This window comes from Drosophila bipectinata, chromosome 3R, assembly GCF_030179905.1.
Source record: "Drosophila bipectinata strain 14024-0381.07 chromosome 3R, DbipHiC1v2, whole genome shotgun sequence".
Lineage (NCBI taxonomy): Eukaryota > Metazoa > Arthropoda > Insecta > Diptera > Drosophilidae > Drosophila > Drosophila bipectinata.
The window spans coordinates 2,409,211-2,434,554 of NC_091739.1; the positions used below are offsets into that span (position 1 = coordinate 2,409,211).

At 43.1% G+C, this 25,344-nt stretch overlaps 1 protein-coding gene across 1 annotated transcript in view; it reads left to right on the plus strand.

The window, feature by feature from the left end:
* Gfrl (Glial cell line-derived neurotrophic family receptor-like) overlaps window positions 1-25,344 on the plus strand; it is a 68,532-nt gene that overhangs the window by 5,576 nt on the left and 37,612 nt on the right. Inside the window, exon 2 of the mRNA XM_070281050.1 lies at window positions 4,893-5,362. Within this exon, the coding sequence (XP_070137151.1) occupies window positions 5,113-5,362 (250 nt within the window). The 5' untranslated portion in view covers window positions 4,893-5,112. The remainder of the gene's footprint in view (window positions 1-4,892; window positions 5,363-25,344) is intronic.

Genomic DNA, 25,344 nt, shown 5'->3' on the forward strand with positions numbered 1-25,344 from the left:
CGGAATGGGGACGAATGTCAATGCATAAAATTCATTCAATGACTTTTGCAGCTATTTTTCTTCCATGACGAGGGACTGTGGGCCAAAGGGGTCAGGCAGGAGCGCCCCCTTCCAGGGAAGGGCAGACAAATAAATTGCAAGACATGCAATAAGACGGAGACGAGCCAAATGTGTGTCTAAGTGTGTCTCTGGCTCGTCTGGTGCTGCTCCATGGTCTCCTTCTGGTATGCAAATAAAATTGTACACGAAATTGACTTTATGCAGGGCCCCAAATGCAAACACACACGTTTTTTGTCTGTGTGTTGCTTTGGGGTGACCCAGTGCCAAATTTGTTATAATTTGATTAAAAGAGTGTCTTTGACAATGCAGTTCTAGTGCCTTACACTAAAGGGGCAAGCTTCAGAAATTATCTTATAAATTATAGCCCTTTAAAATATGTAACTTAATAAATATTAAAAAAAAAAATAAGCTAGACCCTCATGTAGTTTTCAACTTTAATATGAAAAGGTTGCCATACATATTTTTTTAAACCATTTTTAATCTTTAAACGAATAGAAATAGCTCTTTCAAAGGCTCACTCTAGAGTCCATAGGTGCAAGTTGCAAGCCTTTGAGCAGGACATGACTTTGACTAACGTTGCTGCTGCATGTAAATGGCACCATGCCGCCACCCAAACAGGCAAGCCAGGCCAGCCCAAGACCCTGCCACTCCGCCACTCTGCCACACTGGCACACGTTTCCCCGTAATCATCCATTATCCTAATGCCAGGTCCATGCCCAGGTCCCTCGAGTCTGACCATGTGCCTGTGTATGGGTGTCCAGGATGTGTGTCCTGGTCGATTGGATTATGCCTTTAACCTGCGTACACTGCTCGACTTTTCGAAGCCTTCGCAGCGACATTTATTAATGATGCGAGTGGAATTTTATTTTGGCCCACTTCTGGCTGTCTGGCTGGGGGTGGTGAGGCACCGTGGTTTCGAGTGGAGGCCAAAACGATTTGTGTAATCGCTGGCCGCAATCGTTTTAATTGGCCCCCCAATCAATCGATAGTTCAAAACTGTAAAATCCGAAAGGGCAAAGGACCTGTCTTTGTGCGTCACCGCCATGGGCGGAAGAACCCTTCAACGCCGCCCACTCGCCACTCCGGCGTATAATTTAAATGTTTGATTCAATTTCCTAACCCATCCTGCGATTATTTGTATATTTCGCCCGACGGCATCTGCGGCGATTCTCAGGCCCGGCTGCGGCTCGGGGGTCTCACCTGAAATCAATACTCATAAATTAAAGTCGTAAAATGGCAACATATACAGCAAATATAAATAGAAGCCAGACACGAATTTTCAAGTGCCGTCGCCAGTTAGGGAGCAGGGGGGAATATCAATCGATTTACTACCGATTTACCAGGCTGACGTTTTACGGCTGAGCATTTGGAAAAAGCACCGAAAAGAACCAGGGCTTGGTCGGAAAGGACAAAGTTTAAAGCCCGAAGTAGGGTAATCTCGGCAAAGGCTGGCTTCCAGGCCCAGCAAGAGCTCAATTCAATTATCATGTATGTGTTCTGTTTATTGAGTTAAAGTGATTTGACGGGATCGTCGGGCCAGTTCCGCCGGCAAGACACTCGGCTGTCAGGCCGCACTGACGCGACCTCCAAATCCCATTTAAACTTTCAGAAACAATAAAAATCGCCCTACATAATACATGAGCCGCCGTGTCACGGCAATCCCCCCGCCAGTCAGCCAGACAGACACACAGTCAGATAAACAGACAGGCCGAGTAAGTTTGCCGGATTAGTAACTGAATTTTGAAACAAACAAAAGGGGGGAAGCGTGTTTTGCATTTGAAACGTAACCATTTGGCGGAATCATTACGGATGTGATTGTTTGTTGCTGCCACCAACCACCACCGACCACGATTAAAAATTCATTTAATTTCTCTCAAGTGTCTAATAATGAATGAAGATCAACTAGACAAGTTGACCAACATTGCAGACTAACTTTTTCCCATGAAATAGTTTGGGATAGGACTTTAATGTTCAAACTATTTTAGTTGAATAAATAGTTAAAGCAGTCAGTTAAATGGTTAAAAATATGAATAAACGAAATGAAAGATTTCACATAACTGAGTTACTCAGACTAATTACATTTCAACCAATTGCTTAATTATCTTAAATCCTTATTAACTTTGTCTTTAGAGGCTTGGCAGACTCAAATTGCATTTGTCATGTAGAAGAGACGCCTCCGAAGACAACAACTGTCACCCGACACTGAGGCTCTTCTCTGTGTTTCTGCAATGGTTGCAAGATAACGTCAAGGTGCAACCGCACAAGGAAAATATCTCAAAGGCATTCTGGGTGGCAAGAGGAGACTAAAGTATCAAGTTGTTATGTTGCACATAATTATATCAGAGCCGCGAAACTTTCCCGGCAATTTCGTCGACTGCCAGTCAGTCAGTTAGTCAGTCGGTTGGTTGTTAGGCGAGGCAGGTGCAGGTGCAAGAGCATGTTGCGGCAGAACTTTTATGAGATGCTGAGGCTGACAGGCGGCTAATTAGATATTCTATCGTTCCTATATTATGCACTTGGCCTGCCCTGCATCCTTGGAATGCTGGTGCCGAGTGTGTGGTGTGTGTGTGTCTCTATCTGATTCTGGTCAATGGACTCTTAAGAGCTGAGGAATTCCAATTTAAATCGAATTTTCGGCATGTGGCATGTGAAAGGCATGTGGCATTCTCTATTTTCACAGTCGGAGACTGGCCAAGTGTGTCAATGCAGTAGTGACTCAGAGAGCTTGACATACAAATTTGTGGTACATTTATTGGCTTGTTTGGTCAGCCCTCGCACACGTCCCCACCTCTACCTCCAACCTCCAACCTCCGACCTCTACACACATTTGGCTCACAGAGGGCAAAGGATATTTAAATGCTAAGCTGACGCAAAGTCAGGGGCTATTGACACACATTGGTACGAGTATTTGCACAGCTGGTGAGCCGAGACGGAGACGGAACTTTTTGGTTCCGCTTCTGGACTCTAAACTGTGGACTCTGGACTGTAGATTTCGGCCTGCTACTGTGGTCTTTTTAGTACTAGTGTGTGCGCTTTAATTTGCTTTATTTATTGCACACATTACACATATTGTAGTCCTATTGGCAGTCTGCAGCTGGCCCTCGTTCGGCTTGTCCTTAACGATAACTTATGCAAAAAGTTGAAACTTTAAATAAATAAACTCTGAGGCGAGGGGCCTGAGCACACACCGCACACACCTTACAATTTGTGGGGTAAACATGGCTTTATTTTAGTTTCAATTTTCGCTTCGTTATTTTTCCTCACACACACACGGAGGACGGCGGCTGTTTGTTTTTAGATTGCCGGTGCCTCCGTTGCATGTTGTCTTTGCCGCCGCCATCGTCTTTTTGCCGCCATTTTACGCTCGTTATGGCAACACTTTGGCTCAAAAGCAAACGGCAGAGTCGTCCTGACGATGGCAACACATCTCAAACGGCAGGGCTCGACGCCTTCGCACACAGAGAGAAAAAATGCATGCGGGCTGTTTGGCAGCAGCAGGGTGGAGAACTGAAATAAAAATTCATCTCAAGCAGAAACAACAAGGGAAATGCGGAAAGCGCCTTCGCGCCTTCCTCGGAGGTCCTTTCCCCTTGACTCCCACTATTTTCCCCGCTCCTTTATCGTCTGTGTTTGCCTGCATTCGCTTCGTTGACTGGCAACTTTCGTCGCCTCGGCCGTCGTCCTTCGTCCTTCGCCCTTTCCACTGCGTCCTTAGTCCTTCCGCCATCTCGCCCACGTGATTGACTGCAATGCAGAATGTCTCCTTGATGTTGTTTTTCTTTCGCTACAAAGAGAAAAATAGTCGTCAAACTAAATTAATTTGATTAGATTAAAGGTGATCTACTCGTACTGTATGACTACTCCTATTGTATTTTTATTTTAGTAAACCCCTAACCTTTTAAACTATCCAGAATTTCTTCAAGTGATGATCATTTTCCCGAAGCGTTCTACACCAAAAGATGCGTGTTGCATTTTCCTCGTGTCTGTCTGCTCCTGCCTGTCCCCGAGATTTGTTTACATGATTGTGAACGGGAGTGTTTGCTAGTCACCCCCTACTCCTTGCTTTTCCAGAGTTTCCAAATTTTCTCCGACGCCGTTGCATTAGCACCCTCGATTGTTTGCATTTCCTTTGAGCCAAATCACAGCAAATTATATTTTTATTGATTCGTGGCAAACATTTGTGCGCGATTTGCCCGATAAAGTGGCAAAGTGAATTAATTTTCCTGCTTGGGGACTTAACCGATTGGTGGCACTCCAGTGCATTCTGCATATTGCGCATACGCCACCGACATGGCGGACTTAGATAGCGGCGAAGTGAAAAAAAATCGAGGAAAACCCGCAACAACTAGGGAAAGCGGCAGTAGCAACAACTTTTCGCATTTACCAAAAAACTTTTCAACATTTTCTTGTTACCCGCTTGCTGTTGTTTTTGTTGTTGTGGCTTCTGCATTTTTTTCGACCAAGTTACCAAGCCATAGACATAGACCCACTGAGCAAATTGTAAATGAAAAAGTTTTGATGTTATTCAGTGTTTGCAGGGGGCGGAACTGCCGTCTAGCTTCCTCCCCCTGCCTTTCCGGTTACTTGTGCGGCTGTTGTTGCTGCTGTTGCCACTGTCGTTATTGCTGCATTATGTCTATTGTTGTCTATATAAATTTTTGTTGAAAGTAATTGTAAATGCTGTTCATAGTTTGACTGCCGACGCGCCTGTCTCCTTTCCTTTCCATTTTGCGGTTGTCAATTCAAGAGTTTTCCATCGCCAGTTTTCCCAGCTTTTCCAAGGCTAACAGCCAGCGAGCCCTTGCCTTAAATTTAAGAATTTGTTTCAGCAGCCCTTTGAATAAAAATAACAAAGGTATTATCCAAAAGCATTATAAATAATGGTAATGCCGAACGCTCAAAGAAAGTGCGAACTACTCACCTAATGAAGACCAGTGCTCAAATCTAAGCATAAAACATAAACTAAATAATAAATAAGCACAAAAATCAACTTCAAACCACATTTGAAGTGGAGAAGGACCTGGAGGAGGAGGAGGAGGTTAAAGCCACAACATGACCCGCTTTCGCATAAAAAACCTGAAAATCCTCTCCTGCTGCCTCAGCGTTTGGGTGGTGCTCTTCCTCTTCGGCGGGGCGCTGCACCTGGCCCAGGGCAGCGAGTTTCCCGAGCGCGAATGTTGCGACCTCACCACCACATCCACTGTGGGGCCCCTGCCCATGCCCCCCGCAGCGCTGCCCACCGACAAATCACCCTCATCGGCCACAACGGCCTTGGAGACGGATCTGGCCATCGGACGATCGGGTAAGTGGATGCGGCGGTTCCGGAAGTGTTGCCAAAATGGCTGTTAAAAAGCTAGATGTAAAAATATAGCTTAAAGCACAAAAATTTTCCTTTAAAGTTATAAATTAAGTTATATAGTAACTCCCGTATACTAAGTTATATACTGACACTGTATACTGTATATTTACAAATCTTGGAAATCTTGTGTACGGGTCTTTAGATTTTTATTTTGATTCAAGTTCGTTTAAACAGTTTTATAAAAAAGTCCTTTCACAGAAAAGCAGATGAATTTTAACTATTTTATTTTAAATTATTTAATTTTTCTTAAATTTATTTGGATTATATTATTTAGAAAATTATATTTTAGATTCCTTACATTCCTTATTTTACATTCTTTAGTAGATAGGAGGATAAAAATTGTATATCAATTAATAACGTAAGAAATCATTAATTAAGATAATAAAGACAGAGCATATTTTAAGACCTAGGAGGGTCTTCCATAATCACAAGCTGTCACCACTGGCTAGTGAACTGTGGCCAGGTCGCTTGTGGCCGATTGCCTATTCATAGTGCTTCACTATAAATGACCAAGTCTAATTGCCAAGCGATATTTAATGGCTGAATGAGCAGGACTCGGCCCGGGGACCTGCCAATGGAGAGATATACATATACCGGTGGACACCATCATCGCTTATGCTCCAATTAACACAATGACCTTTACGGGCCAGTCATCGATGCAGCGATGCTGTGGTCCCAGGAACCCCCACGGGCAAGTCAGACAGTTTGAAATGCACTGGGTGTGGTAAAAATTTGAAATTCAAAGCAAACGTCAGCTGTAAAACAATTTATATTCACTTCGAATTGAGGTTTTGTTTCGCATTTTATTGTGAGGCGACACGACAGGGGGGTTGTGTGTGTCGTGTCTCAGTTTCTTGCTGCCAACTTGACTCGAATTAAATGTTTGCTGAGCGTTGCTACGTGCCCTAAACAGCAGCAGCAATAACAACATTTGGCTGCAGCAGCATACTAAATAAATATAGCAGTCGATTGAGTCTCGGAAAACTGCACAAGTTATAGAATATTTTTGTGTCGTGAGCTGAATTGGCGTTTGTTGTGGCACGTGTTGCGGTCAAAAGATGAGCTCGATTCGAAACCACATAAATATAATACCAGATTTTGGCGAAATGATGTAACGCGACCTTATTTTGCTTGAACCAGCCATTTAACAGCCAGCCATTATTTAATAGATTTTAAAACCATAAGAGAATCGATTTGAGTTCAACAGCCTTCATTGGGAATTTCACAATTAACACAAAAATTATTAAGTTACATTTTATAACAAGAAAATCAAGTAATAGGCTCAAAATTTTCGCAACTAGTAGGTGGGTACATATTTTATTGTATGCCAACGGTGCGTATGAGTTATATATATTTAAAATATGTATATAAAACAATAAAAATTTGACGCATATTTTGTGGACATTATCATTTCGAAATGACCATTTTGTAGCCCAGTGTAGGCCAAACGACAGCGGATTACGAATAATAGACGACTCGGAAAATTGGTTGTATATAACTTCCCTAAATGCCAAATTAGCCACGAATTAAAAATGTCAGTTGGAAAAGTTGAAGCCTCCACTTTACGTTGAAAACTTCCTCCCTGGCCACGGGAGGGGAACTTTAACTATGCCGGACATTTGACGGGCTTGAGGTAAGAGCCGCAGTGCATTCACCCCACTTTGACCTGGGCTGAGACAGAATCAATACACGCACGTAGGGGCAGAACCAGACCGGGTTGGGGGGTGGAGCCTATGCCATCGTAATTGAGTTTATTAAATAATCACAAATATCGATTGATTGTGAGTTCCAGCTTCAAAGAATGCAGGGGGATACACAGGTAAAGGGCCAATCGGACGGCACAAATACAGGAAGTTTTTTAAGCAGCAAGCGTGATAGACTGGCGACGACTGTCAGGATAAATTAGTCATTACAGGAGGCTCTCAATTTTCCAGACAGACGCAGGTCGAGAGAGCTCTAGAAATCGATGAGATGCCTAGGAAACGCAGGACTTTCTAGCCTTTCGGATCTCGGTTAGCACAGAAAAAAGTAACAAAGAAAGGCAAACGGTAAAAAGACATAGTCCTTGCTGCAATGGGTTTGACGTTGAGGGACATAAAAAATTCCCGTTGTATGTAAGGCGAGCGCCATTTTGGTTTTTTCCTTTCTGCTCCTAACAATGTTACTTGGACACTAGTTGGATTCTTGAGGGGATGAAGGTAAAACGGCAGGAGAACGTGTGGTACGTCGAGAACATCTTGCAGTTTATGTATATGGCCTTTAGATTGAGTTGGCACGAATGTACACAAGTTGTTCGAATTCGCATTTGAATGGAGGAATTTCCTTTAGTGGCCGAGGACGACGGATGTGCCTCCTTGAGTTGTGGCTTTCTGTCTGCCTGACTGTCTTTCTGTCGGTCCGTCTCTGTGTCTACATGCCGGTCTGCCTGCCGTTGTACTAAGCCATGACATAAGATTTTAATCAGCATAAAATTTTCGTTATTCCTTATACCTTCGATTGCTTTTTCCCTTTTCAAATATGCAAAAAAAGAAATACTATAAATGGTAGTTGGTCAAGAAAAATGAAAATTCATGTTTAATGTTCGATTTTTCCCTCTTTATTCCATTTTTTTGTATTTTAACTATTTGCCTTGGATTTACTTGCACATCCTTTCATAGTTTTGGGATTTCTCAGTTAAGTTTATTGAAGAAAACTTTACTCCCTCAATTAAACTTGCTTTAGCTCCGTAAGTCCTTGTATTTATAACAAACAATAGAAATTTACTAGAACAGCTTATTTAAAAAAAAAAATTAATAAATATTTTATATGTAATTCCTTAAATTTTCTAATCTTCTGAAAGGCCTAATTTTTTTGTTCAACGTCCATCCATTGAAAAACCATTTGTTTTCTTTTCTTAATAAATTTTTAAACGAATCTGTCTCGTTATTTTAAAATGGTTCATACTTTTTACGATTTAAAGCTTTAGATTTATCTTTTGTATGCCCTTTAAGCAAATATCTCATTTGTTTTACCAAGCAAACAGTTTCTTAAATTTCTGGCTTAAACTAGTTAAAGCCCTACTGCTGCCGTATTTTCTCGCTAACACGCTTACCCTTAAATCGCATCAATTTTAAACGCAACAGACACTTTACTCTGCACACGGACACAAACACTCGTAAGTTATTCCACCTTAATTATATTGCAACACCCCTTGACTGGACTAAGGCCCTCGCCCGTGCCCTCCCCGCTTTCTTCTGCTTCCTCCCTTGCCAGAACCGATGCGATTCTCCTACCATTCCGACCCAATTCGAAGCGTTCGCCGAGCACACAACGCGCCCAGGTGCCTGAAGGTCCATGTAACACAATGTTTTATGTACTGCCCATATGTGTGCTCCTGTGTGAGCGCCTGGGAGTGTGTGAGTGCCTGTGAGTGAGTGAGTTAGTGAGCAGTGTGTGTGCGTGAATTAGTTATGAAGCCAAAGTCAAAGTGGGTCAGTCAGCTGTAGTTCTTCTTTCGCTGTTGCAGTTCTGCCTCAGCTTCTGTTGCACTGAGTGCGACCATATTTTTAGAGCCCCGCCAATGCCAATTTAATGTTATTGCGCATACGTGCCGTTGGCCGTTGGCATTATCAATCCGCCCTGTGTGCCTGTGCGCCAGTATGGCAGTATGGCAGTGTGCCTTCTGTCTTACTGCAGTTAAAATTGTAATTAAATTCAATGCCCTCGCACAAATTATGCATGCGTGTCACATAAAATGCAACACGAGGAAGACACGACTGCAGCACAACATACATTTCAATTTGTAGCACTCTCCACCAAAAAACAGAAAAGAAAGCAGGACAAGCTCTCGACACTTAACCTTCAGTGGGTCTCCTCCTTAAGGTGATGGCATGCTGCGGCGACCTTCATCAAATCAACGAAAGGTAGCACACAGCATGGCTGCTTTTGCTTTTTCCTTTCGCTCTTGCTTTCTGCTTTCTGCTGTTTGCCAAGCAAATTAAAAATTCAGCAGAAAGACAGAAGGAACCAACGACGACGTCGACGATAAGGACGACTACGGAATAGGTTGGTCCGTGGTCTCGACCTGTCTCGATTTCACTTGAAGGGGGACTAAAAAAAGTAAATTAAAATTGTCTGTTTATTTGCCCAGCATGCCAGCACAAAGCAAAGGACTGCTGACAGTCCTTTAAAGTCAGTGCCAGAGGCGAAAGTCAAGGCTGCTAATTAAGTGCTTTTTGGGGTTAAATACATATGTACCGAAAAAGGGCTTGCATTTCGGTTACAGGGATCAGACTTAAGCCGGGATTTCCGCCAGTCTCGGGCTGTTAAGTGTATCAGGCTTTAAGCTGCTGGAATTACCATCAATTTTTGAGAGCTTCCACGCAGAACGCGAGACACATTCAGACATATGTGGATAAAATAAGAGTGTGAATAAAATAACTAATACCCGTTGGTTGCTGGCTGTCAGATTTTCTCTTTATTAAACCAGGATGGCATCTAATTAGGATGCAGTGTTCGGGCTGTGTATTCATCGCGCGGGGGGCTTTTCGTTAATGACACTTTAATGTGCCACAGAATCGACTGACACAGCTGGGGAAATAAATCAAAAAGGTTACTTTTTTCCTGCATTCTGTAATAGAACCTCGGCGGGCTAGCATATATCACTGGCACCCCCACACCCAGGGACACCCGACTCATCATCTATCAAAATTCACTTTTCATATGTATGTAGATCCTACCTGAACCGACTTACTGACTGTCTGTCTGGCTCTCTCCTGCTCTGGGTGTCGGTCGGGTGGGCTGGCACACATTTAACCCGCACGTAGTCGCAATTTTAATATAATGGCGGCCTGATGCGAAGACGAGTCGAGTTGAAGCCATATCAACGACCTAGTAAGCATCTTTATACAATTTCATGAGGCTGTCAGCACACGCCCACGCACAGGCACACTCACTCAAAAACACTTCCATATAGACGCACATGTATAGGGGCCACCTGGCGACGCGACCGCGCACTTTGCATAAATTTGTTATGCATATAAAATTAAAAGCATATTTTTAGGCGCCTTCTCCGGCACGCCGCGGCAGCCAGTCGGACGTTCACTCGGAGTGTTGATATTTTTATGGCAAATACTCGTAATTTGTAACTCTTGCACACAACTCGAAAACTTCAAAAAGATACACAGATAAACAAAAGGAGAGGGTAGAGATACGGATCCGGATACGGAAACGCATATGGAAGCCCTGAATTCATCGGCCTACAAATGAGCAAAGTTTTACTTTTATTTGATTTTCACGAAACCCAAAAAAGGAAAGTAACAAAATTACTTCCGTTTGCCTTCGTTCGTCTTTTGCAGATTTTGTTTCTGTTGCTTTTTTTTGGCAAAACAAACGGCAGAAAGTTAAGTTCAAATGAGGGAAAACAACGGAAAAGTCATACAAATTTTCCGAGCAAATGGTGGAAATATTAACACGCGTGTCTGTTCACCTCTCGCATGTCTGTGAAATTAAAAATGAACTCGCACGCACACTGGAAAATAAAATGCATGCCAAAGTTAATGAAGACATAAAATAATTACATAATATTTTTAGAATATATGAGACATGGATACGCACAACAGCTTTTCTATTAGAAAACGTAACCTAATCATACTATTTCGAAATCTTAATATCTAAAAATACCAAGATAAGCTAATCTTTCTTATAATTAATGTTATATTATATTAGTATATTATATTTACAAATATCAGTGCCGAAAAAAGGCCGATGGCAGACTTAATGTTGCTGTCGAGCTGGAAATCAAAATACATTAACGCGTTGCGTGCCTGAGACTGAGTGTGTGTGTATGTCCTACAGGACGAGTGGGTGAGCCACTTCATCACCGCAGCAGGAACGACGGCATATGCAAATATATTTCAGGCAAACCAAAGCGACACTCCACATTTATTTCAAAAACCCGGCACTCCACCACCATCGCCAGCGGCTTAAGTTTGCGTTTTTATTTAATTGCGGAAATTGTGGCTTCGCCCTGCTTCAAAAAAAGCTCATACACACACACACATGTGTCAAACACATCACGAAGATTCCTTTCCCGAGAAAGCGCTGCCTTTATAATTTCTTTCATAACGCAACCAAGCATTGTAACATATTTTTATGGCCCCTCATCTTTCTGCCCGCCCATACACAGAACTCGCGTCTCCTCGAAACATTCTCGGAATTCCAAAGCAGATATGAGTTTTGATACCGTCGAAGTGGTTGCCAGCTTCCTTGGCTTCCTCCTTTGACTTTCCGCCTTCCACCAAAAGAAAAAAAAAAAATAAAATAAAACACACTCGCATCGCACTCCCGCAAATTGAGTCAAGAGGGGTGGCTCCTCGCTTCGCAAGCCAAACTAATTAGAAAGTCATTTTAGACGCCTCTTCACCATCCACACTCCCACAGGTCGAAAGTCGTTGGGCATAAAATTAAAACCGAAAAATGTCTCTTTGCTCGCTGCGTAATTTATATGAATTCTTGATATATTCCCAAAATAAGAAATGCTCAATCATAACCCAATTATGTAATTCCAGGGCCAGTGCACTGCAATCGAACTAATTATTTTCCCACTTTGTTTCTTTCCAGGTATGTTCTCACCAATAATCGCTGAATCATTAGGGGCCACGCGTCGTATACGTAATATGCCAAAACTTGACTTTATTGATTTCAATTAATTGCTCCAGCTCTGGAGCTTTGGCATTTACGAAAACGACTCATAAATGAATTGGAAAAGCGTCGAACCAACAAATGGCTGGCAATCAGCCCCGTAAGTGGCTTACGGCCCAGGCCAAAATATCGATGTTGGTATGCTCAGCCAGCCCCTAACCCCGAAATCGTGTAACCCCTGACCCCCCGACCAGCTGGTAATGTGTTCTCGAGCGGGGGCCCATATCAAAGCATTACGATCTAAATGACACTTTGACAGGAGCGGGACCTGACACAGCGCTGGAGTTTCGGGATATGTATCGGGGCGTGGGTTATGGTGGGAGTGTGGGTATGGTCGGTTACCTATACGGTTACCTGGCGCTCAGTTGCACGTTCAGTCGATGGCTGCCAGGTGATACGGGAAAGAAAAATCGAGGCAGACCGCTCACATGCGCGCGACACACGCTACTTAACTGTTAATATTTAAAGTTGCAACGGAAAAGAAGCAATACACTGAACAAAAAAGGGTTTAGGGTTAAAATCTATAAAAATAAATTTGAAAATTAAATGCAATTGAAATTGACTTGACTACTCTCATCTAGTACTCTAGTATTTCACATAAAGATTTCATACCATGCCACAAATAAACTCAAACAACTATACAAAAAGTATATATTTTTTCTCTCCGTGCATTCGCAATCGCTGCAGCAACAACAGCGAACCGGAAGCGGAAAGCCTTTCGCCTGCGGAAGTGTTTCGTGCGCGCCAAGTTTATACAAGCGAAGGCGATACGCAAGACAAGGCTGTGTGTGTGTGTGATCTCGATGGACGTGTGTGTGAGAGAGCACATTTGTGTGCAAATTGCAAGGAGGGTAATGACAAGGAACAACAGCAACAATAACCCAGTACAATGCGTTCTAGCATTCGAGACGTTCGAGTGTCTGTGCCCGGCTGCCTGCAAAGGTGCTGGTGTACCTTTCAATTGCCGTGTTGTTGGTGCGAGTCCTGCTACTGCTTCTGAATGCTGTTGGTCCTTCCAGCTAAACCGAAACTCACACTAACGAATCGACGACAAACCGGGATTTCACGCCTTTTCCCACCTCGCGGCTGGAAAAACACTTTCACTCGCAGACTCACTGGCGGCTGCCTGTTTCCCTTGACATCCCGCTTCCTCGGAGGGAGCTGGGGAAGGAGGAGGTAATGGGTTCTCCACTTTCCCCGCCCCTACGGAGATGCCTCATGCCCCACGATATTGCTTCATTTCGCCTCGTTTCTGGCTCCATTTCCGTGGCACTGCCAGTCGATGATTTTAGCCGACATCTTGTTCGCTCGCTTCCGTTTGGCTTAGCTCGCATTTGGCCCGTACTTGTTGTTGCTGCTCGTAAGCGGCACTGCACAATCACCGCAGCTGCTTTGCATTTTTCAATGGCTTTTACCCCCTCAGCCCGGGCCCCTGACTCCCAGTCCCGGTCCCAGTCTCAATCCCAGTCGCAGCTCCCATTTTCCATTTTCCGACCTGGGCAACTGTCGCGTGTCTTTGTAGATTGAAAAACATTTTTCCGTGATTTTTTGTTGTCTACTTTGCTTTCTCCCACTGCTACCGCTGCTGCTGTGTAGTTTTTCCGGTTATTCTCTTGGCATTTTCACATTTTGCATGTATTTTGTTGACAGGCCGAAAATAATCTGGGTGGCTTCCCTGCATTTATTTCTATTCCATGCAGGATCTCTATTTACGGTGGCATTCAAGTGGCTTGACTACGTGACGGTTTGAGTTTTTGACTTTTCACTGGATGTTGTTTATTTTATTATATGTATTCGTATGTATCTATATTTGGGCTTGAAAGTATTATATAATATTTGGCAGATGTTACTACTTTGGCATTAAGTAGAATTAATAATAGCTTTCGGGCAATCCTGTAACAACTTAAAACCCGAGTAGTATTTCCAAAGTTATCTGTTTCATCGCCTTAAACCATTTCCCCGCACATGAATGCTAATTTGCAGTTGTCCGCCTGAGCTTACACAGTCAGGGCCCTTTCACCAAATCCTAAACACTCTGCATATGTGTATTTTCCGACAATTAGATGCGTTTGCATAACTGACACTCCCAAACAACAACGACGTGTAACAACAATAATTGCGGATATAATATGCATAATTTATAATTTCTGCGGTCACTTTCGTGCGCATTGTTAATTGAAGCATACTTTCGAGAGAGCCGAGCGAATTTATTGACATTTATATGATTTAATTAAAATGCCATAAAATGCGCAGCAGCACATATGCATTTATGTAGTTATATTTCAGTAGATGGGCCGGCGGACGGCAAATCAAAAGCTACCACATTATAAATATGCATAAATTAATGGCTCTGCACAAGTTAAACAATTTAAGCATTGAAACTGTCCTTCCCTTTGTCAATTGACCAAATTGAAATATAAATAAATATAAATAATTAAGCCAGTTTGCAGTTGCAATGTCGTTGCCTTTTCTTTGCCCCTTAGATCTGGGATTGCCAATGTTCTTGCTGTTGCTATTGCGACAATTATGCCACTGCAAAGTCTGGCAAATCTTTCTGTAAGCTTCATAAAAGCTTCCGCATTATGTTTACAAGCTAATAAATGTCAGCAGCAAACTACAAACTGCAAACTGAAAATTGTAAACTGCCAACTGAAACCGAAACTCCAGCTACAACTCGAACTCGAACTCCAGCTCCGGCCAAACCCCAAATGCAAAGCCAACAAATGGCCGGCAAGGACAAACAAATTAAGCTCCTGCATTTTGCATGAAGCCAATTGCATTTTGGGCATCTGGCCAAAGGACGTTCGGTGGCGGTCTGCTTTTTAGCCCCAGATCAAGTTGTAGCCGTTTTCGGCAAACTTTGGTCAGCACTCTCGTATATTCATTACGTATATATGAGCACTGAAAGTCAGAGATTATTTGCAGCTCGGTGGAGTTGGCCTAATTGATTAATGATTCCCCGCCGATTGCCCCTCGAGATGAGTCAGCGATTTGTTAACCCTTGGTTGACCTTTACCGGCCTGACCCCAGTTAAGCTCAAGTTTAAGAAGGGATTATGCACCAAGAGAAACCTGGGCTGAAGTTTGAAAATGATGGTGTTTCTCAAGGGAAGACCTAATACTTGAGAAATATTACAACTTCCATTTTTGCTCACTGTTTAAAGAATTTTGATGCAAATTGAATGTAGCTTTGGCCGACTGCTACGTGAGGGCTTATAAATAATAACGATTTGGCTAAACCGGAAGCCAAAGTAACAACTTCCTTTTGTACAAATGTTAACCCGTTCGGTCACATGCCACTCACACGGCCTCTGCACATGTGTGCGTGCATTCGTTTATGATTGAGTGCGCTTCGGGGGTGTGGCAAGGAGTCTACATCTGTGCGGGTAATGAGCCCAGAAGCGCTCGTGTGTGTGCGTGTGTGCTTGTTCGTGTGTTCCAGCCCAAAAAAAGCGCTAAAAAGGTCAAAAAACGCAAAATGTTGAAAATGAAACGTCAAAAACAACAACATCAGCGGCAGGGTAGAGCCAGCAAAAGCAACAACGAATGGCGTGTATACTGTTTTTTATTTCGTGTATTCTTGCTGTTCTTTTTGCCGTGTTGTGGACCTGTATAGGCCTACACATCATCATCAAAGTGTTGTTTTTTGTTGGGGAACTCGCAACCCTTTTTGAATTTCCGTCTGGCATGAAATATATAGCCGGCTTTCTTTTTGCGAGTGTGTCGCAAAGTCATGCAGTAAAAATTACACATGTATAGCGTCGGTGTACACGCAACAACACCAGCAGCAGAAATTTAATTTGAATTCGCACATCAAATTCATACATAAATTTTTAAAGCGGCCGTGTGTGGGCTGGTATGTTCGGGGCCAGCAAAAAACCCTCTATGTGCGGGCGTAAAAAATTTAATTTATTAAGCAAAGCAACAAACAGTCGAAGAAAAAACAAATAATTAAATCATTCATAGGGCCATCTATGGCATAATAAACGTCATCATTTGACAGCCGTTTCTTCTGCCCATTTGACATATTAATTGGCCCTCTGGCCCCAAAACCTGGAATGGCCCCATTTTCACCCACTAAACTCGTCTGCCCCGCAACGGAGATAACTGGCCGGGATAAGGCACAAGTTTTTTGGCCCGCAGTTTGCCTTTCGACCAGATTTGTAAACGGTTCTCATATGTTTGCCTGTGTCGGCAGCGTCGCCGAAAATTCGTTAGCTGCAATGGTTTTTGGCCAAGGCACAACTTTTACAAAGTGATTATTATTGTATGGAAACTTTTGCGGCCACTAGATCCCCCAGCCCCTCTGCCCCTTGTAGTTACATATGTAAAACCAAAAGAAAAACACGAAACGAGCCAAAACTTATGCGCACAAAGTTTTGGTACAATTTTTATAGAATATATCGCATGACACGGGCCAACACAACAAGCCAGGCCCAAAGCTGAAGACAACGCTGAACTAACACCAATTAAAAGTCATTTAACATCTACCCCCATACGAGAAGGCAGTGGGCGGTGCTCCTTTGGCGGAGCCTGCCTCCGACAGCTTCTGGTCATATAAAGTAAATGGGTTCAAGTGTTTAATATTTCAAAAGTGTTTTCGCCAAAACTACGTGGTGTGATGATGTGCTGGTCGAGATTCTATTGGAAATGGCCAGAGTTCGAGCACGTGTCGGTTTAGTTGTCGACAAGTTTACTATCACAGTTGGGCACACGAAACTTTGCCCTACAAGGCGGGTGGGTCCACCTCCTAGATGGAGTCTGGAGTGGGTCTGGGTCTGGTCATAAATAAATTAACTACTTAAATTTGCTTGTGGTTCCGATCAGAGAGGGGCTAGATAACCGAGCACTCCAGCACTGCTAAAAAATATGTATTTTTACTTCTAAATAAAATAAATTTTATACGAAACTCTCAGCAAACGACTACGAAAAAAAAAATAAAAGTATAACTTTTCCTTTCTAAAGAAAGTATGTGAAAATACTGTACCACGTTGACTTTATAAATGTTAGCTTACGGGATATTAGAAGAAGCTTACAAAATCCGTTAAATATTTTTAAATGTTTATTAAATCTCACTCTATTAAATAACTAAGAATAACTGAGAATTATTTCTGCCACATTTTCTTTCAATGATTTAAGATACTTTGCATGCGTAACTCGACGCGCCTGGTGTCAATCAGCCTTGACCGAAATGGCATCATCCTTCCTCGTCTCCCCGCCATCGGAGCCACAGCGGCAAAGTGGCCATTACTCTAATTAACCTTATTTCATTCTCAATTATAAACGGCAAGAACAAACAGCAAACCAGGAACCATAACAAAAAAGAACATCACTAATTGTAACAAGCGGAAAAACAAGAAAATCCAAGGCGGCAGGGCAGGCAGTCGAAAACGAAAAGAAAACCAAAACAATTGCCTTAAAACATAATTGTTATTTTGTGCCTTTTCCTCTTTTGATTTTCCTTTCGACTTTTTGGCCCAAGATCCCCTCCAAAAAAAGCAAATTAAGTTTTTTGCTCTAATTTAGTCTGACGCGCGTTTTGCCAAAACGGCGAAACAACAAAAACAAGAACAATAATCGTGGGATTCGCCTTCCTCCGCCGCCCGTCTTGGCTTTGCTTAATTTACCATTTTTCACTCTTATCGCCCCTCGAGAATGGTGGAAGCCGAGGTGGCCATAAAAATAGGGCCGAAACGGCACAGGCCCATGCACTGGCATAGGCTGTGGCAGTGGCAGGCAAATGAAAAACAGTCGGACTCTCCAGATGTCTAAAAGTTTAAGCTGCGAGCGTAACAATAATTTAATGCGGCTCTTAAATTGTTTGTAAAATGTTCAACAACCGCGGCGCTCTCGGCTTGGCTTTTCGCTTTCCAGCGCAAAAGTTAAAAAGTGGAAAAGTTTTTCTTTTCTATTTAACGTAATTTTCCCTTATTTTCTGTGTCTTTCGGCCCCCAGTCCCCCAGCGCCGAGTCGGGACTCTCCGTGGCTAGCTCATTTCCCCACGCAGATTTTCCGCATTGTTGTCGAGCATATGTTGCCCTTGCCTCATAATGTAGCATATTTGGCAGCTCGACAGCTACGATTGAGTCTCGTGCCATGTGCTGTTGTCTTCATTTGCAGGAGTCCTTCCTTCCTTCCGTTCGTCCTTCCGACTTGTCTTTTCTTTTTCCTTCTCATCATTTTTTCTGTTCTGTGGGGGAGACACTTGGGCTGTCTCCTCTCGTTTTCGTGGTTAAGCAAATGTTTAACAAACCAAATCTGAGATTTACATTTTATGTTATCCTTCCTTCATGCCCTGGATGAGCTCGGCTTTAATGCTTCTAATCGGGCTTAAAATCAAGGATGTCCCAAGGAGCCCCAAAGCTAAGAAACAAATAATTTAAAATGACTTTTTGTCTGGCTTCCCATCAATCGCCGCTGCTGACATGGGAAAACTTTGCGGTCTCCTTGTAAAGCTACTTAAGTGCTAAACCCCTTGTCCTGTGGGCGTGGGCTAGGGGCGGGGAAAATCCTTCACTTAGTTGCTCATTTCTAATTCCATTTCCACTTCTGGCTCTTATTCACACTTTGGCCAAGTCTGCCAAGTCAGCCAAGCCGTTCGAGACAAATTATTGACACGCTCGACTGCCACACAGACACACACTCTTCTCCTCGACGGAAAATCCATTGCTCAAAGGCATGAAAATGAAAACATTTTCACTTATTTGCCCAGAAATTGGATAAGAATCGATGTGAAATTGGATCTCGCTCATTGTCGATACACTTGCCACAGCCTCCGTTCAGTCATTCCAGCTTTGTTTTGCTTTTAACTGCCTGCTGCTACTGCTTCGGTTGCTGTTGCCACATCAAGCATTTTCCGGCTATTTTCCACAGCCCCTGCTGAGCTGTTTGCCACTCTCCTCGCCTCCCTGTTATTATCGTAATAGAATTTGCCAAATTGAGGTTGAAATACCATGGCCAGGGCTTGGGTTGCTACATGCACATAAATTCGAGTGCGAAAAATATTAGTTTTATTTGAGATATATTTAATTTTAATTGGCTGTTAGAAAACAAGAAAGAACTGAAAAATTGGTAAATATTTTGTTAAAATTTTTTGAAGATAAAATTTAATTTTTTTCCAAATTTTTTGTTCAAAGTTCTTCTCATTTTTAACAATCTGAGTAAGTGTTCAATATTTTCCAGCCTATTCATTCAAGTTTTAAAATACAAACTTTTTTGGAAAATATTTAAAAGAAGTTGACTATTCTTACAAATATTTTTTTTCAAGTGTCCTCCTTTTTTGTTTGGCATCCGTTTATCGTTTGATTGTTTGTCTGCCTCGCCCTTCGTGGCGGCTCCCTTTGGTTTGTTTGCTTATTTGGCGGCAGTGCTGCTGGTTTCGCTTATCAATTGCTGTTTTTATTGCCATTTTACCCATCGCCCGCTCGGCCCCCGCTCCCGGCCTCCTTTATTGAGTACGAAAAAAATTCATTGCCTGCCCAAGGGCGCGTGCCAGTAAACAGGCTCAGTAATGGAGAGCAGAGACTAGAGGATTGTCGAAAGGCATTTGTCCTGACAGTGTCTAGGCTGTGGTTTTGGCCTCATCGCACAACCCGGCCAACCAAGCAACCGCCAACGCCCACAATTTAATTGTTTACTTTGTGGCAATTGACCTTTTGTGGCATTGCGGTGATTGAATGCTAGATATCGGATTACGACACGGCTATTAGGGAATTATGATATTTTGCAAGGAAAAAATTGCTCATTTCGCGGTGCTAGCAATTCTTTTTGATATGTCTGTGGGGAGGGGAAAAAGTGAATGCGAAAGCTCATTGGAAACACGTCAAGTGGGCTCAGAGGACTAACCTGGCTAGAAACTCATCAGGGCATACACTGCGTATGAGTAACGCGCTCGTCACGGCACGTCATCAACTTTGTTGCCTCCATTGTGTTGCACCTTGGTTTCCACATTCCCTTTCCCTTTTGTCAGCACACTCCGTTTTTGAATTTTTTGCTTTCTTTTTGCTGATGCTCTGGCCTTTTGTCCTTTTGCGTTGCACCGCAATGTTGCCACAAAAAAGGACCCGAAGGGGGCGGCTGAAGCATTCTTTGTTTCTAGGCAATTTCAGTCACTTACTCCGGCGTTGTTATTGCGACTTGCCTTTGCCACTGCGCTGTCGTTGACGATAAAACTGTTACAACCCCAGCTACTGCCTCAAAACACCGATGTTTCTGCCACTCTCCACATGTGTAGTTTGTTGTTAGTTGCACTAAAGCAAAAAATCGGAAACGACTTTATTTGGGATTATAAAATTTGTTTTAAAGGCTACTCATATTTTAAAGTCTGCATATATTTTTAAGCAATAATTCTTAAAAATTTCCCAACCTTTTGGTTTTCAAAGCCTTACATATTTTCAAGTGTTCTTTGAGCTTAACACACACCTTACCTTGCATTGGCGTCGTGTGTGTTGTCCTTCGGCTCTCCTTTTTGCCATAACAGCAACTTTGCTACAAAACTGCCAAAGCTACGTTCGATGTCCTGCTGGCCAAGGACAGGGACACTCGGAGGAGGATTGCCATGCCAGTTTCAGCTTCACCTTGGGCATATTGATGAACCCAACACTTTAATTAGAGCGTCAATAAAATGGATGAATGCAGTGTGTCCCAGCAGCAGTCTCCCAACTCGTTGGCAGAAATTTAATTTGCCATTCACTTACACGCCACTTGGTCCTGCGGCGTGTTTGCACCAATTAACCGGACAGGGAGTCCGCCCAGAAAATTACAATTAATTGTGTTGGAATTTTTCGCTCCTTTTGCTTGACAGCTTTGAGCCAAGTCGGTGAATGAATGGGTTGGCCATGGGTCTGATTGGCAGTGGTCAGAAGTGCGAATCGTTATAAATTATGGTGTCTAGTGAGGCCTGAATTAGTCTCGACACGCAGACGATGCTAGACACCTGACAATGGTGTCTAAGGTTTGAGCTCCGCAAAATCATTTAAAATACCTTAAGGCATTGTACTAGATAATCTTATATTTACCTTATGCAGTAAATGTTGTTTATAATCTGAGTGTATCTTACCTATTATTTAATGCTGTTATTCTGCCCTTGACTGTACCTGCACTGCCCATTTGTATAACTCTCTCCGTGCCTTTGAGTGTATCGATCTATAATTAAGATAAGCCGTGTACTGCTCCATGAATGTGTAATGTGCGCCTGTCCGAGTGACTGCGTGTCCGTTACAATGGCTTTATTATGGTGAGCTGCAGTGGGCTCGGAGTCGCATTCTTGATGAAATCCAGATAACTGCGCCTTATTTGTTTATGAAATTGAGCTGCGATTATCGCCGCCGTACACCGACGGCGGACACAGATAGACCGAGGTCGGGACAAAGGACTTATTGCGTGTATGTGTTCCAGGGCTGTCTCATGAATAAAACATACTCCAGAAGTGGGCGTGGCAGGACAGACAGCATGTCTGTCTGCCCTCCTGCCTGCCTCACATACAATAAAAGTTTACCAACAGCGAAAACGTTTTGTTAACTTGTTCACAAGTGTCGGTAACTTAAAAGTCTCAGCAAAGCCATTCCACAAACGATCTCGGCTCTGCGCCGCCCGCATCCTCAAGGATCTGCTGGGGAAACCCGTTTACACAATTTAACGCACAACTTCGACAAAAAAATGGAAGGAAAAAACTTTTCACAAATGCATAAAACTTTTGTATTGACAATAAACGCCGACAGAAGACTTCCCGATATATGGAATATTCCAAAGGCGCCAGGGGGAACAAAGTGCATATTCGCATATAGTTCTGCTTCACATTCTCCAGAAGATAAGACCCGCAGGCGGAGTTTAGTTTGTTGCACAGTTTTGCAGTCAAAGAGGAAAAAAGGTCCACTTTAAATACCTCAGGATCTACTAAAAAAAAATCCAGAATAAGGACTCAAACACAGAGCCCAGTTGGAGTGAAAAATAATTAAGTTTTAAGATATGCTTTCAATCATTTGGCAAGTATATTTTTTGCCGGTCCAGGCCTGAGGGGAAGAGTGCGTCCCTTTTTATGGCATTGGCATGGCCAGACACAAAAGCGTACGAAATTCAATGAGCTGCAAAAAGCAGCCAAAGTCGCTCCAGCTGCCAGATTTACGCCAAGAAAAATGTCAGGCAGGATGGCTGGGAGCTGCGGGTTGCCCACAGCCCGGAGCTGCGGGGTCCCGGGATTCAACCTGTTTGGAAAGGAAAAACGAAGCCAAAGTTTGGAATCCAACTGGAAGTGGAGTTGACTGCGGTCTGAGCAGGCGGCAGACAAATTGCGCTCGTAAATGCTTTAAATTGTGCACTCTGCGCTCCGGATTGAAGGAAAAAAAGGAATAAAAAATACAACAAAAAGTCTTAAACAGAGACCAAGAAAACGAAACAAAAGTCGGCACTAAGGAGCGTGCAAAAAATTGCTGAGCGTGTTGAGAAAAATGTTTCCGTAAGCTGCGAACAAATGCGCGACAATATTTTTTGGGGCGGAATCCTTTACCCGCAGCATCTGGCAACGCTGGTCTTAAAGTTGCCTCACCTCAGCCGAGGAGTTGCAGGCTCTGATTGGGTTGGGAATACGCTCGCACTTCTTGCTGCAAATGCCAGCAGCCACACTTTTTGCGGAGGCTTCGGTCGGGTTGATAACCCAAAACCGAGTGCCACTTAAGCCCAGCCAAAGGGCTGGCCCACACTTGAGCTACACTCTGTGGCGCTGCCACAGTTGCAGGCTGCCGGGTGGCAAGTTGCAACTTGCAAGGTGTTGGATGTCAAACCGTTAAGTTAATACAGCCGCCGCATTGGACGCCGGCTTGGGCGTCGACTTCTCAACTCCTGAACTCAATGGCTTTGCCACCGGTGTTGGATTTTCAATTTAGAGTTTCTGGTTTGTTGCACCAATGACCTTTTTATACACCATTAAAAAAAGGATTCCAAAATATAAGCCCTATGTACCTTTAGGTGTTGACTTTCCCCTAATACCAAATTAAATTAAAGTTTTAAGGTGACCAATTAGCTTCCGTTTCAAACTCTGCATTATGTGGCATCAGGAGGTACAAAGTTGGCTGCTTGTTTCGGCCAACTTTTAAGCTCTCTAAGACCACGACAAGGTCAGTTCGCCGCTCTGACAGCCTGATAAGGGCCGCGCGAATTCAATAAAATCGCTGACGCAACTCCTAATTGCCAGGACGGAGAAATAAACCAAGCGAAGCACTTAAATTAATTAAAATATTATTTTGAAAGTTGGGCGAGTGAAAACACGGTGAAATCACCGCCTCAAAGAATCCTTTTATTCCTTTCCCTTTCTGGCTAACTGGGGAAATCGAAATGGCAAACAAAGCACGAAATTAGGAGCCTCCTGCTTCCTGATTATTGTCAAAACAACATCGGTCTCCTTTTCACTTGCCTTTCATTTCGATTTCTTTCTTCATTTTTGGTTGTTTTGGGCCAGCTCTGAAGGTCATAAATAATTTATGTAAACTTGAAGGTCTGCAGCAGTGCGGGGCTGGTGCGGAGTGCTGTGGGCGTGGCAAATGGCAGTGGGAATTGTCGCAGACTCCTTTACACTTTGATGCTGCTGTGTTATGAATAATAACTCGGCCCGCTCTGACTGACTATGGTCCTGCTGATGCTGTTTTTTGTTATTGTGCGTTCGAATTTCCCGTCAGTCCTGACGTGCTGCCGCCTCCTCTCCCCCTCAGTTGCTTTCTTCAGCCACTTTCTCCCCTCGTCCTTTTGCATTTGGCAAAGCTTTGAATATTTTACGCAGGCATAAATAATTTAAAACAATGGAACACACGTAAAAAGGGAAAAGGATAATGCAGCAGCAGCAGCATCAGCATCAGCATCGAAAAAGCACACAGCCAGGACAAAAGTGAGAGCGGAAGAGAAAGAAAAAAACAACAGGAAGATAAGAATAAAAATTTATATATGTTCGTTCTTCTCTTTTTGTTTAAACCTGGCCCAGAGATGCTGGCCCAAAGACACAGAGACTGCGCTGCAGCTCACCTCCTAAGGAGGCTAAAAAATAAGCGAAAAAACAGCCATCCGCTTTCGACCCGGTCACAACACTTGACATATGTAGGTGCCGCCCTTTGACCTCTTTCCCCAATACCGAGGCAGGAGTCAGCAGGGGTACACAAAGGCCAGGGCGGAAGCACAACTTGTAAATGAGACGGCAAGGCGGCCAGGCCAAACCATTTGACGAACGACAAAAAATGAAATGTAAATGCTGGAAATGTTGTCTCTGCCCCACACACGCTCCCACGCTCGTATGAGCCCTCCTTTCGGGTTTTTTGAGTGTGTGTTTTTTTAGCTTTGCCGGCTCTAAGCCAGTGAGTGATAGCGGCTCAAAGAAATGTCAACACACACAAGGCTCACGCACAAACGCCCAGCCCTCAGACAATTTCACTTTGACTTAACAAATAGAAAATCATTTATTCTGCATGCGCGAACGTCGACCCGCTGCCAGGACAAGATTCGATTTCCCACAAAGGGGGGGTACACACTAAATAAAACGTTGTTTCTTTCGAAAAAATGCCTTAATAAATAAATTAAATGATGGCTTGGAATATTTAAATGTTGGCAATGGCTTTATTGGTAACTATTTGGGGCTCATGGAATAAACTTTAATTAAACCGTTTAAGTTTGGTTAGAAACTTTTCCAAGACAGGTATGAAGATTATATACAAACGTGTTTGATTTTAAATTTAATTTTTAGTTTTTTTTTTTTGTTTAAGTTTGTTTAAAATTCTCTTTTTGAAAATATCCGTTCTTATATTTATTTCCTAAAACCAAAATACAAATAAACATATACTCTTTTCTCAGTGCTTGACTAAAGCAGATGGGAACTCATCCAAAGGCTGCCTCCGCCGTGATTTCCGTCCCGTGCCGAGCCTTTAGATTTATGCGCATTTTGCATATTTTTCCTTTTCCTCCTCATTTCGAAAGCAACAAAAGTGACTGTGTCCCCCACTGTTCCTTCTGATTCAGCAGCTTTGCCAAAGGATCCAGCCCCCAGCCGCCCCTCCATGTTTCCATCTCATTGGTGGTCCAATTTTCATTGCGCGACTTTTATGACTTTGGCTGCCACTGCTTTTGACTTTTATCGAATGCAAATTGTTTTATAATAATGCAATCAAATCTTTGTCAACTCTGTTTATTGATGTGTTTATTTTGTTTTGGTTTCTCCCGATAATGCCAGCCAGTGGCTGAATAAAATTTAGCCCGCGGAATAAATTCAGA